The sequence below is a fragment of the Eubalaena glacialis genome, chromosome 4, assembly GCF_028564815.1.
Source record: "Eubalaena glacialis isolate mEubGla1 chromosome 4, mEubGla1.1.hap2.+ XY, whole genome shotgun sequence".
In the NCBI taxonomy this organism is placed as follows: Eukaryota; Metazoa; Chordata; class Mammalia; order Artiodactyla; family Balaenidae; genus Eubalaena; species Eubalaena glacialis.
In genome coordinates, this window is record NC_083719.1 from 174188118 (window position 1) to 174201323 (window position 13206).

Here is a 13206-nt window from a genome sequence, read left to right on the forward strand (position 1 = left end):
GGTTGAAATGCAGCCCGCCTGTCCCACTGTCAGTGGGCCCACTGCGCGGTGCTGGGTAGATGATCTGCCCCCGCAGCCTCAGCTGCCACCTGCCTGCCTGGCCACTTCGTGTTTCCTCTGACACCCGGGCCCACCCACAGTGCCACCTGCGTCATCTTCATGAGACAGAAAAGAGGTTGGCGGCAGCCACACGGCTAGTCCACGGGCGATCTGGCCTTGGGCACACATGGGCCTGAACCTCAGCTCAATCTCATCTGCCTGGAGCCTCAGTCTCTCCAGCTTTAAATGGGGACAATGGCAGCCCAATCCCAGTGGACGCTGGCCACTGCGGCTGGTCCCTGCTGACCCCGTCGCCTCCCCCCAGCTCCCCTCCTTCCTCAGCCACACCCCTTTCCTCGCTGCTCTTCCAACATGCCAGACACAGACCCACCTCAGGACCTTTGCCTTCACCATTCCCCCTGCCCATTTCATTTTCTCTCTCCCCTAAATCTGTACACCTTTCCATCCTCCAGGCCCCAGCCTGAATATCCTCCCTTCCCAGAGCTCCCCCAACCACCCCTGGACCAGGCCAGGTTCAAGTTCAATGCTCCCCTAGCACCATGTCTCGGTTGTTCCCCTGTCCTGGCTGGGGGGCTCTCGACCACCTCGGTCGTGCCCATGGGCTGCCCCGTCTGATTCCCACTTCCCAGGTCCCACTTCCCGGGCCACAGTAGGATGAAACTGGGAAAGTGCTTTGTGAATTCACAGGACAACGTGAATGCCACTGCTAAAGGTGGTCCCCTGGCACCCTGGCCCAACTTGACTTAGCATTTGAGGACTTGGCAGGTCAGGGGCTCCAACTTGTGGCCACCTTACCCCGGAATCCTGGGCACTTTCCCCATAATATGCCCTGCAGGTGGCTGAGGACAGGGCCAAAGAGAGGAAGGACAGTGTGGTGGCTCTGGAGTCAGATGGGCATGGGTTGGAATCCCGGCTCCACCGCAATCTCGCCCCAGTTTCTTCTTTCTGCCCCACCCCAAGCTCACCCTGGAGGGGGTCCTTAGCCAGGCCCAGCTGCCCAATGATGTACTGCGGCAGGTCCGTCTTGATGCCCTGGCCCTCGCGGGCCTGGCCCTCGGCAGCCTCCAGCAGGTGGTAAAACTCCTCAGGGTCAAACTCCTGGGGGTGCAGAGGGGTTGGTCAGCCGAGGCCTGGTCCCACCTGCAGGCCTTTGCACACGCCGCTCCCTCTGTCTGAAGCATCCTCACCAGTGGCTCCAACTCGTCCCCGGGATCTTAGCTCCCGGCCCCTCCTCTGGGAAGCCCGCCGCAGCCTGGCAGCCCCCAGCATTCCTCTCAAAGCCCTATACGATGGGGCCTGTCTCTTGTATCTCGGCAGGACTGTTGGGTGCCTGGACTCAGCCCGGCACCTGGCCACGTGCCAAGACACTCACCAGGCACTCGAGGAGCCTCGCTGGCCGCGAGATGATGATCAGCAGCTTCCGGACAAGCTGGACAATGAAGCCAACTTCCTCACTGTCTGAGCGCTCATGGGCCTGGGGGCAGATGGGTGGTAGCGTCATCCGCAGGCCCTTGGTCCTGCCCTGCCCTGCCTGGGGACCCCTAAACCCTGCGCTCCCCTGCCCCCACGCACATCCTGCAGCAGCCTCTCCAGCTTCTCCTGCATCTCCAGGAAGTAGCGGGAGGTGACAAGAGCCTCTCCAGACTTGGCCAGGCAGTCGCGGGCCAGCTCGATGATTTGGTGGTGGATGAAACCCAGGACGCCGTCAGCCAGTGCCAGCTGGGCGCCGGGTGAGAAGGTGGCCAGAAACTCCTGCAGACGGCCCTCCATCTGTGCTGTGGCCTGGGCGGGGAGCAGGGGAGATGGGGTGACCTGGTCATTGGACGGGGCTGGGGAGCGACATGCGCAGATGGGGGCGGGAGAGAGAGAAGATATGACGATGGGGTCCAAAGATTGGAGGAGAAGAAGCAACGTGTATAGGTGTGGGTGGGGGAGGGGGGAGTTTGAGACACAGAATTAGGGAAAAACAGAAATGGACAGATGGGGGGGATGCAGCCAGGAAGACAGCAGGTGCCACTGGAGGGACAGCAACATGGAGGGGAGCTGGGGCTGGTCTAGCCGCCAGGCGCTGCCCACCTTGGGGAATCTCTCCCGGTACACGTGATTCATCATGACGATCTCATTGTCGAAGGCCCCTGTTGTGCGTCCAGGGCTGAAGGAGGGGACAACTGGCTTATGACATGGGACCCAAAACACAGCCCAGGGAAAGGCAGCTGAGTCAGGTCTGAGGGCCAAGGGCCGGAGGCCAGGCTTGTGCATGGTCAGGACCAAAGGTGGAGGAGGAGCCACGATGTGGGTCCCAAAGCCAGCCCAGGGAGGGGCTGGGGCTGGGGTCAGAGGTCGAGGCCCACCTGAGGCTGCGGGAGCGGGGCCGAAGGCGAGGTGAGTGGTGGCCGCCCTCCTCATCAGCCATGCTCTCTGAGCTGCGGAAATGCTTGGACAGGAAGCATAGTTCGTCCGGTGTCGGCTGGAAAGGAAGCTGGTGGAGGCGCTCCCTGGAGGATGAGCTCGACTGGCAGGAGGGGGTATCGGGGCCATGGGTTCATGGTCAGTGCCACAGCCAGGACCCCAGCATTACCCCTCGAGGCTCAGGCTGTCTGCTGGTCATCAGATGGTAACTCTCCTGCCTGGCTCCTATGCATCCCTCAAAACTCCAGCTTTGATGTCCCCTCTTCCAGGAAGCCTTCCCTACCTGCTCCCTTGGCAGCCCCAAGACCCCCTCTGACCAGGCCTTCCCTGACCACACAAGGATGAGGATATCTGTGTACCCCGGACCAGAAGCCCCTTGGGGCTGAGGCTGGGTCCTTTCAGGGATGCCCCAACATTGCCCAAAATGGGGCACAGAGGGGCCAGCCAGGATGTTTGCTGATTGGATAACTATCCAACACCTTATAAAAAAACCCAAAGACGTGTCTCCCCCACCCCCAACCTGGCACTCCCCTGTCTGCCTGCCAAGGTAGGACTTGTGGGTACCGAGACAGTGGAGCTGGGCGTGTTGGTTCCATAGCCAGAAGACGGGAGGGACGCGAGGGACCATCTTCTGCCGTCGGCCCTGGAGAGAATGAGAAGTTGGAAGGAAGGCACGGCCCCTGCAGCTAGTGGGGACCAAGGGCAGGCACTGTGGCTGGCCGATCGTGGCCCCACTGGAGGAAGGACCTTCTGAAAAGGCCAAGAACAGGAATACAGGGTGAGCAAGTCCACTGTGTGTTTTCTCCTTGTTCTTCAGCTGCCTCCTCCGGGAAGTCTTCCCTGACGCCAGCGGCCAGTGCGTCCCCCATCAAAGCTGCTCTCTGAGTTGCAGCTGCTGGGGTACACGCTGGCCACTCCCACCAGACTGAGGATTCCCTGAGGGCCAAAGTCCAGCCTCCCATTCCTCAGCCCCCAGTGTAGGGCACGGCATCCAGCAGGCACTGAATAAATGTTGTTGAATGAATAAGTGACATCTAAGTGCCTGGCACATAACAGGTCCTCCATCAGCTCTTGTTAAGTGAATTAACAACTTTCAGTGAATGAGTGATTCCTGGACCAAGCCATGCCACCCCCTTCCCCTCCCCCTCCCGGAGGGCTCATAGAAATTACCTGTCTGTGCTCGGGGTGTGGCTGCAGGATACCGTGCGTGCATGCGTGCATTTGCCAGGGGCGGAAGCCAGAGGAGAGATCACAGCAGGGCAGAGGCCAGGGGTGGGGAAAAGGCTAATGAGGAGGCAGGTCCAGCCACCAAGTGCATGCCCCTGCCTGTCCCCTCGCCCATCATGTCAACACCATCCCCCAAAGCCGGAGACCACTCACCTCCGGGCAAAAGGGAAGTTGACAGCAGATGCAGCTGAGAAGTTCCGAGGACTATCCAGGGGGCTGCTGCCTGCTGAGGAGGAGGTGGGGGAACTGAGTCAGTGGGGGTGGAGACAGGACACTCCCACCCCGCCCCGCTTGCCCCTGCGCTCACCTGTTGGGATGGACAGTGGTGACAGGGGCCGGGAAAGGGTCGGCGAGGGCGTTCCTACCACCAGGCTCTTGCGGTTCCCGCTGCGGCAGCTGTTGGGGCGGGAGGTGGGGACAAGGTCAGGTCCAGGACTCCTGCTTCAGAGGACCACATTTTCAACTGGGAGCACATGGGTGATGGCTTCAGGGCAGGACAGGAAGCTGGGGGCGACCACTCTCTCTCTGCTCCCCAGGCGGACCGCCCCGCTCCAACGTCATGGCCCTGGCCCAGCTTCTCCAGCTTCTGTGTTCACAATCCCACGCCCAGGACTTCCCCGGCGGTCCAGTGGTTAAGACTCCACACTTCCAATGCAGGGGGCACGGGTTCGATCTCTGGTGGGGGAGTTCCGCATGCCGTGCAATGCCGGTGGGGGGGCGGGGGGGGGAAGGTTGCTCCACAATCCCACCCCCACAGCCTTGCCCACATCGTGGCCACTGCCAGGAACAATGGCGAATAAGGCAGAGGGTGGAGAGGATCCTGGAACCCACAGGTGGGTTGAGGCAGGCGCCCACTCCATTTTATGCACCTTTTCCCAGGGCCACTCCTCCAATCTCTGAGCAGACCCCCTCCCCAAGATCCCCCTAAAACGCCAATCTGATCCTTGGAAACCCTAAAGCCAGCATCTTGCACATTGGGTCCTGTTCTTGTTCTACCAAACTTCTTTTTTTTTTTCAAAGAATGTTTTTTCAAAAAAAATATTTATTTGTTTATTTATTTTATTTTGGCTGCATCGGGTCTTAGTTTCGGCACGTGGGATCTTCGTTGCGGCACACGGGATCTTTTAGTTGCGGCATGCGGGATCTAGCTCCCTGACCAGGGATCGAACCTGGGGCCCCCCCCTGCATTGGGAGCGCTGAGTCTTACCCACCGGACCACCAGGGAAGTCCCTGTTCTGCCGAACTTTTGTCCACATGTTTTCCTCCCTTCATCCCAGCTCCCTCCTGGCCACCAGACCCCTGGCCCAGGCGCCCTCCCCCCTTGCCCAGTAATTCCCATATGTGCCCTGGCCCCAGCCCCCGCCTGGCAGAGGGAAGTTGGGAGCGACACGGTCCCCCCCACCCACTCCGGCAGTCGCCCGGCAACGGCTCTGATTGCTCTCGACAAGTGCATCAGCCCACACAGCCTGAGCCGCCAACGCAGCCCAGCCTTGGCGGGAGAACTGCGCAGGGAGGGAGAGATGACACCTACGGGCCTCACAGGGCCAGGAATGGTGTCCCAGGCAGAAGGCACAGTGCAGGCAGAGGAGAGTGAGGTCAGCAACCGGCTCAGGAGACAAGACATGCACGGAGAAGGGGTTCAGCCTATCCATGGCTCCATGTGCAGCTGCTCTGCTGAGCCTGTTTCCCCAACTGTATACTTTGCAAAGGTGCATACACAGTGCTCAGCTTTGGGCCTGGCACTGGGTAAATTGTGGCAGGTACGTATATTGTCATCTTTCTCCTGACATTACTCACAGGGCCTGGTGCATGGTGGGAGAGCAAGCAATGCCTCTCCAGCGAATTAAATCACCAACATCTGCCAATAGCAATAAGCCCAAAGGAGGGAGAGACCAGCTGCACCCATTTCCCAGCCTGGAAAACTGAGGCCACAGATGTCATCAGCCACAGAGATTGTCCTCTAGTCTGAGGTGCAAAAGCAAAAGTGAAACCCACAGGTTCCTGCACAACTTCCTGTCACCACCACCCCCAACACACACACATCCGACAGCCCACATCCTCTTCCAGCCCCTCACCCGGCTCCTCACCCCCACACTGCACCCCAATGCATCATTTTTCACTTCCAACAGCATTTGGGAAAAACACTGGGAGCCTCCTTCTTGCTCTCAGGCAGGGCTTTCTTGAAAACAACCAAATCTGAGATCTCAAAGGGGAACTGGGCATCATCTGTTCAATTCCCGAGCATCTATTGAGCACCAACTGTGTGCTCAGCCCTCCCTGGAAAAGGCCCAGGACCCTGAGAAGCTGCCTAGTTTTTCAATAACCAGCCCTGTGGTACAACAGAGAGTGACAATTATGTCAGAAAAGAGGGGCCTGAGGCCAGTTTCCTGCACCTGATCCCTGAGGTGCCCATGAGCCTTCTGTGGCTCCCCACGTTCTGGGAGAAGAGTTTAAACCCTGGATTAGTCATTCAAGGTCCTTCAGCAGCTGGTCCCACCGCCCAGCCTTTGCCTGTGTTCCCCTCTGGGAATGCCCCGACCAAGCACTGGTGAGACCCTCAAGCACAGAGAGGTTAAGGAGCTGCCTGAAGGCACACAGCCTGACAGTGGCTGAGCTGGAATTTCAACGCAGGTCCAGCAAAGCTCACAGCCCTCACTTAGCTTCTCTGCCTTCCAGGAGAAACTGAGACTCCACTTTGCTCTGGATAGAACACCGTGATTTGCCCCCACCCCCACATAACCGACAAGCACACCATCCTCCTGCAGCAAATATTTGCTTCTGAACCAACGTTTCCGCTGACTGGGCCCCAGGGACTAAACAGCCTCAGTTTTTCCAAGAAGCTCCTCCCCAGCTCTGCCCCCAGGACAGGTTCGAATCCTGATTCAGTCCCAAATCCCTGCTGCTTCTGTCACCACCTGAGCTGCGACCCCGGCGGACAGACACCCCAATTTGGGTAAGGAGCGGTGAAAGGAGGGTGCCTGGGACCCCAGGGGATACCTGGATCCCAAAGCATCCGCCCACTTCCCCCTACCGCCGCACACAGTGGCCCTCCCCGCGCTGCCGAGACACACTTTTGGCAACTCGTGTCTGCTCGGTCGGCCGCCGCGCCTTTGCCCGCGCGAAGCCCCCTACCTCTTGGAGCGCTGCAGCAGCGCGCCCTTGGCCAGGCGGCTCCGGTGGCCGGGCGCCGCCACCGCCGTCCAGTAGCTAGGATCGGACATGCTGCTTCCCTTTGTGCCGCCGCCGCCGCCAGAGGCCCGAGAGGCGCGGGGGCACAACCAGCGGCGGCGGGACACGAACCTTCACGGCGGGATCTGCCCCGGGAGCCCCGCGGTGAGGGGCGGGGGCGCGCCGCGGGGCTGGGGGTAGGGGACGAGGAGGAAGCGCGAGCCCGGGAGCGAGGCCTGGAACCCCGCCCAGGACAGCGCGGGGGCGGGGCCTGGCCTGGCGGGGTGGGGCGAGCGACGCGGAAGCAAGGCCTGCGAACCCGCGTGCTGGCTGGCGGGCGTGGCGTTGCCATGGCCGCGGGCGGAGGGGCGGGACGTTGCCAGGGTTGCGGGCGGCGGGGGCGGGGCGTTGGCGGTACCTGGATGTAGGGCCTTGGAAGTTGGCTCCCTTCCCTCAAAATGTAAATCCGATCGCGCCCCTTTCTCCCCTACCTCGGCGCTAACCCCTTCTGGGTGCGGCACTCAAGACCCATTCAGCGGCCTGGCCCAGCTCATGCTACCGCACCCACGCTGGCTCTACTCCTTGGAATGCCTTTCCTGCCTGGCAAAATCCAGCGTCCCCTGCTTCAGGAGGTCTTCTCTTGTGTCTGTCCAGCTCTGTCTTCCCCAGGCTTGGGCTCCTTGAGGTCCCAGCATCTTCCAGCACTGGACTGGCACAGAGGATGTGTTTAGCAAACTGAGTCAGGGCATCTGATATGCTCTTCCTGTCTGTATGATGGGAAAGTTAACTTCTCAAGCCTCAGTATTCTCAACTGTAAGATGGGAGGAAAATGGGGCTGACATGAAGATTACACTGTGCCTCCCAAGAGTGCCTGGTAAATGTTCGATAAACGTTAGCATTAGGCAAACTTCCAGGCCTCTAGTTCCCCATATACATATGTCCCTTTGTGAAAATGGAATAAAATCAGAGGCACAGAAAGTGCCTGGTACAGAGCTGGGGGTACAGTTCATCTTCACTATGGAATGTCTCACACAGTAGACTGTGAATTAATGCTTCCTCCTTTCATGACAGCCCCAGGAAGTCAGGGACAGTGTCACCCTGAAGGTGGACCCTCCACAGGCCACACAACACTTTGGGAACTGGCCCAGGCAGGACTGACCTGGAGCCCAGACCCCACATCTGAGAAAACTGAGACGTACAGGGGGTGTTGCTGCCTGATGTGTAGCCCTAAGCCTGCCCATCCATCTTGCCACCCATTTTGCTTCTCAAGTCTCTCTCAGACTCCCTGCCTTGCTCCCTCCAAGCCCAGTGTCACCTTCAGGTGGCCCACACGTTGTGCCCCAGACATCTGCTGAGTGTCTCCCCAGGCCTGCTCCCACGCCCCCCAGACTGGGGCTCAAACAACCCATGTCTGGCCACTCATTCACTCAACCTACTGTGTGTCTGCCCTTGTACTGAAACCTGGGGATGCAGGCCACAAATAATCCCTGCCCCCAGGAGTCCCCAGTCTGGTAGGGGAGGCAGAGAGTGAACAGGAAACAATTAAATGAACAAGTTAATTTCACACACTGAAGTTGAGGAAGGAAAAGAACAGGGGTAAGGCTGGCAAAGGACAACTTTAGCCAGGAGGCCTCTCTGAGGTGACACTGCAGCCAGCAGTGAGACATTGAGAAGGAAGAGGAGCCAGCCATGGAGAAAGAGCAACCCAGGCAGGGAGCACAGCTCATGCAAAGGCCCTGAAGCAGCACTGAGGGGAAGATGCCAGCAAGACTCACCATGTGGGCCTTGTGGGCTACAGGGAGGAGTGCAGTTTTACTGCAGCAGCAACAGGAAGTCATGGAGGATGTGTGAGCAGCGGGAGGGTGTGATCTGGACTATGTTTGTAAAGCCCCCCCCCCATGTCTGCCATGAGGAACAGGAGCTGTTGGGGGCAGGAGTGGAGGCGGCAGGAGGCTAGTGAGGGGCTGTAACAGGGTCTGGGAGGGGAGGACACAGGCCTGGACCAGGGTGGGGCTGTGGAGTAAAGTGGGTGGATTCTGGGCTTATTCTGAGGCTAAAGAACAGGCTCTGCTGTGGGGTCATGTGTGTAGATGAGGATAAGAGAGGTCACCCATGATCCTCAGGTGTTTCACCTGAGCCACATACAGGAAACAGAGCCTCCTGCATGGGAGGAATTCGAGGTCCCATAGGTCTGGGGACCCAAGTGGGGATGCAGCCACGGTCTCATGCACCATAGGCTAACATGCTGTGTCCACAAGCTCCCCCCACCATGTGTGCTGGGACACTTCTGCACACAGTTAGTAAAGGAGCTGCCCATCATCCCCAGCCTGTGCTGCCTACATGCCTCCCACTATGCCCATTGTGTTGGCATCCCCAGCAGCTGCTTCTCCCACGCCCATCTGGCCTCAGTTTCCTCCTCTGCAGAACAGGGCTACAGCTGGCAATCCAGAGGGCCTGTGGCCATGGCAAAGACGTCCCACGAAAGGCTGGCTGATCAAGTGACCTCTGGTGCCAGCCCCTTGCCCACTAGATCAAGCCCCTCCCCTACTCACACACCCTCCACGGCTCCTCATTTTACAGCAAATTCACACTCCTGGGTAAATCCCTTTCCTAGAGCTCGAATCCTAACTCTGTGCCTCGGACTTTGCCTCTCTCTACTTGTGCCAGTAACTGTGTAAATAGGAAAGCCCTAGGTGGACATACAGACCCCCATCTCCGACCCCACATTGGTAGGGCCACCCCAGCCCTTCCTACCTGCCCATGAGCTGTCCACGCCCCTCCAAGCCCCATACTTTATGTGGCTCCCAGTGCCCTCAGTAGAAAATCCAAATTCTTCCCGTCCTTGGTGTCCAAGGCCCCAGAGGGAACACGCCTCTGACAATGCTGTTCCTGCCTGGAACAGCCTCTTTGTTGTCCCCTTGGCCATATGGGCCCAACTCATGACCTTCTCTTCAAACTGCTCCCCACCAACACCACAGGTAGAGCCCTTCCAGCTGCTTCCCATTTGTCTGTGCCACAAGCATTAATTGAGCACCTGATGTATAGCAGGCCCTGCCTGAGGCTATAGGATGACCAGGACAGATCCAGGTCAGGCTTTCAAGGGGCTCTCAAACCTTTGGATGAGAAAAACAACTCAATAATCACACAAGAAAACATGGAAATCACAACCATGATGGGGTCAGGATGAGGGAAATGGATGTGCATAATGGATGCAACTGGGGCTTGGGGGCCCTTATGGTGGGGTGGGGCAGGGGCGGGGAGGTTTCATCAGGAAAGGCTTCCTATCTGAGAGCTTGATGGAGACTTGACAAATGAATAAAGGAGTAAACAGAGAAAGCGGAGCTCTGGGCAGAGGGGACAGCAAGTGCAAAGGCCCTGAGGCTGGCCAGCTTATATTCTGGCAGTCCAGGAAGCCGCACAGCTAGAATAGGGTGACCACTGGAGAGGTGGATGGGAGGACGCGGGGTGGGGGTATGGTTCATCACAGGGGCTGGATCCACAGGGCCTTGGAGGCTGAGGGGACAAATGTGGGCTTATTCCCCTTGGAGCAGGGGAGGCAGGTACCCATTTCCTTGCCTGGCCCAAGTCAACGGGGCTCTGCTGCCCCCTGGTGGCGAGCAAAGGGGCCAGTGGACTCAGCTAGAGTCCCAAACTCTCTGCCTCCATTTCCTCCTGGTAAAACTGCCTTATCTGCTCTCAACAGGTCCCTCCCCTCATCTTGTCCTCACCTGAGGTTGCGGCCAAGGACCCAGAGTCAGATCTGGCCTGACACTCTCTCTCAGGGTGCCTCTGGACAACACACTCTGAGGTCCCAAGCCGAGTTTCTCCTCAGCTAAATGGGGGCGACACAGTCTCTGCCTCCCATTGGACACCCCAGCCTGGTCCAGGCCCCACCATCTCCTACCTAGATGTTGCCCTAGCCCCTTCCCTGCCTCTGCCACCTCCATTCCTGTCCCCTGTCCCCAGCCAACCTTTCTTCCCCCAAGGTAGCCACAGGGGCTTTAAAAATCTTGGTCCTGCCTCAGGACCTTTGCATGTGCAGTTCCCTCTGCTTGGTGCTTCCCTTCCCCTAGCTCTGCTCAGGTCTTGGCTCAAACACCACATTAATAAGTCTCCATCTGAATGTGTCTTGTTTGTCCATTCCCTTGTTCATTGCATACTTCCTGAGAACTGACTGAGAGGCTCATGAGGGAGAAACCATGTTCATCTTGTTCACAGCTATGCCCTTAGCACGTGGCATACAGTAGATGCCTGCTTAATGAAGGTACCTGCCTGTTGTCCAGCTCCCAGTGTGGGCTCCAAAGTGTTCTCTCTTCTCCCCACTAAAGGCCCATGGGAAGAGGCTGAGCAGCTCATTCATACTAAGGTGTAAATGGTTGATGGGCCATCAAATTCTAGACATCACTGACCTGTACATCTGTCCCCTCCCTGAATTTTTGCCCAAGCTGTGTGAGGCGCCCACTATAACCCTGATGTTCTCTCCCATACAGGGGCAAGACCCTGAGACCCCACAGTCGCAGGGAGTGGCTCAAACCCTCAACAGACTCTGATGGCAAAGCTGGCCCTGACTTGGCCCCCAGACGTACTGAACCAGGAGAACTGGTGTCTCCTCTCTGAGCCTCAGTTTCCTTTGCCGGGCAATGGGATCAGAAAGGGTGCTTCTCTCCCAGGGTTGCAGAGGGGACAGAAGGCACGTAGGGCACTCAGTCAAGCTGGTTCTTTTCTCCCTATACCACTTGGCCTGGTTGACTTCAGTGCACAGGGCTCTAATGGTGGACTCTCAGCCTTAGGAATGTGTGTGTGTGTGTGTATGTATATACATTCACAGGGAGGAGCTTTCCGGCCAGCTGAGCTGGGTCACAGCACAGGAGGCCAGGCCAATTCAGCAGGGCCCTGAGCAGGCTGGGAACTCAGCACCTGTATCGAGGAAGTCCTTGGGCAACAGCTCAAGTTCTGGCCTTGCCCTGACCATCTATCAGAAGGGGGAACCTGCTGGCTATGACTGAATATGGAATTTCCTAATCATGGTCCTAGTGTGGATCACAGTGCCATTTTATGGAGAGGTAAACTGAGGCCCAGAGAGTCCATGTCACCAGCCTACAGTACCTTGGGGGGGAGCTGGGTCTGGGCAGCTTCCAAGTCTCTGGGGTGCCAGGGCGATGTCTGAGCCCCGCCCCCACGCGCTGTCACTTACCTCCAGGGGTGCAGGCCCAGCGAGGGGCTGCAGGGGCTGCAGGGGCTGCTGGGGCTCAGCAAGGACGGGCTCTGGCTGCTTGGAGACAGACTGCAAAGAAAGAGGCCGGGGACGGTGAACCTGGCAACGGCCCCTGCGTGTGGCCGAATCCGGAGACGGGACCGGGGTTGTGGTTTCCTTAGGGAGAAGGGGCCTGAGGCCGGGGATACTAGGTCTCGCGCAGGCCGCGAGGGTGAGGCCAGACCGTTGACCCGGGAGGGCTCCCTGGAGGCGGCGGTGCGACTCGGGGCGACTTGAACAGAGACACGGAATAAGGGTGGTTGTCAGACTGCTCCTGTTCCCCCAAATCTCCCCTTCCAGGTCCAAGCACTCACTCGAGGGTCAGCGCCGGGATGTGCAGCTTGTCCCTGCGGGACTTCATGCCGAGGCCCGGGCCACGTCTACGCGACCGGGTACTGACGCCCCCTTCGTGGCCGCCAAGCCCTGATTGTGTCGCGATCGGACAGACAGACAGACGCGGACGCCGGGACAGCACGCCTGGCAGGCGAGACAGACGCGGAGTGGGGCCTGGGCCGCCGGGGGTGGGGGGGGAGGGGGGCGGGGTGGGCTCTCTCCGTCCCGGGGCGGAGCTCGGAGCCCCGCACCTGCGCGCAGGCACAGCCCCGCAGCAAAGGTCGGATTGTGCGAGGCGGGAGCCGCGGTGCCACCCCTCCCGGGCAGGGACGCCGAGAGGGCCGGGTATCGAGCCCCCGAGCTGCACGGCCGGAAAGGAAGGGCAGTCACTGCCTTCTCTGCCGGACTTATTGCTCCATCAACTGGCCCCGCCCCTTCCCGGTCGAGGCCGTACCTCCGCGCTCACCCAGCCCCGCCCCGCCCCGCCCCCGGGGGGTGTCTCTCGGACCCCGGATCTGAGCGTGCTCCGCCCCAATCCTCCCACCCGCAGCCGCTCAGCCCAGGCGTTCCCGGCCGCCCGCAGCGGGTGTCAGCATACCGGCGCACACCGGAGGCCCCGACCACGCCTCCAGCCCTTTGCTTCCCTGGGTTCCCTCTGCCAGGACAGTCATCCCCCTCATTCATATCCTAATTCAGCCCCACCAGCCTCCTCCCTACACGTGGACCCCTGGCGCTCCGAGCCCCACCCTCCCTCC

At 59.4% G+C, this 13206-nt stretch overlaps 1 protein-coding gene across 7 annotated transcripts in view; it reads right to left on the minus strand.

Annotated features, from left to right (window-relative positions):
• MAST3 (microtubule associated serine/threonine kinase 3) overlaps positions 1 to 12613 on the minus strand; it is a 28942-nt gene extending 16329 nt beyond the window's left edge. Inside the window, exons 1-11 of one of the 7 annotated variants that reach the window (XM_061190249.1) lie at positions 12433 to 12613; positions 12059 to 12148; positions 4004 to 4092; positions 3850 to 3922; positions 3640 to 3660; positions 3034 to 3112; positions 2412 to 2572; positions 2137 to 2212; positions 1633 to 1842; positions 1433 to 1534; positions 1026 to 1158 (exon numbers count right to left, since the gene is read on the minus strand). In XM_061190249.1, coding sequence (XP_061046232.1) covers positions 1026 to 1158; positions 1433 to 1534; positions 1633 to 1842; positions 2137 to 2212; positions 2412 to 2572; positions 3034 to 3112; positions 3640 to 3660; positions 3850 to 3922; positions 4004 to 4092; positions 12059 to 12148; positions 12433 to 12479 — 1081 coding nt within the window. In that variant the 5' untranslated portion in view covers positions 12480 to 12613. Of the gene's footprint in view, positions 1 to 1025; positions 1159 to 1432; positions 1535 to 1632; positions 1843 to 2136; positions 2213 to 2411; positions 2573 to 3033; positions 3113 to 3639; positions 3661 to 3849; positions 3923 to 4003; positions 4093 to 6828; positions 7102 to 12058; positions 12149 to 12432 lie in introns of those variants that run through there. The other 6 variants (XM_061190243.1, XM_061190245.1, XM_061190244.1 and 3 more) reach the window with 6 other exon arrangements.
• Between the last annotated feature and the right edge of the window lie 593 nt (positions 12614 to 13206).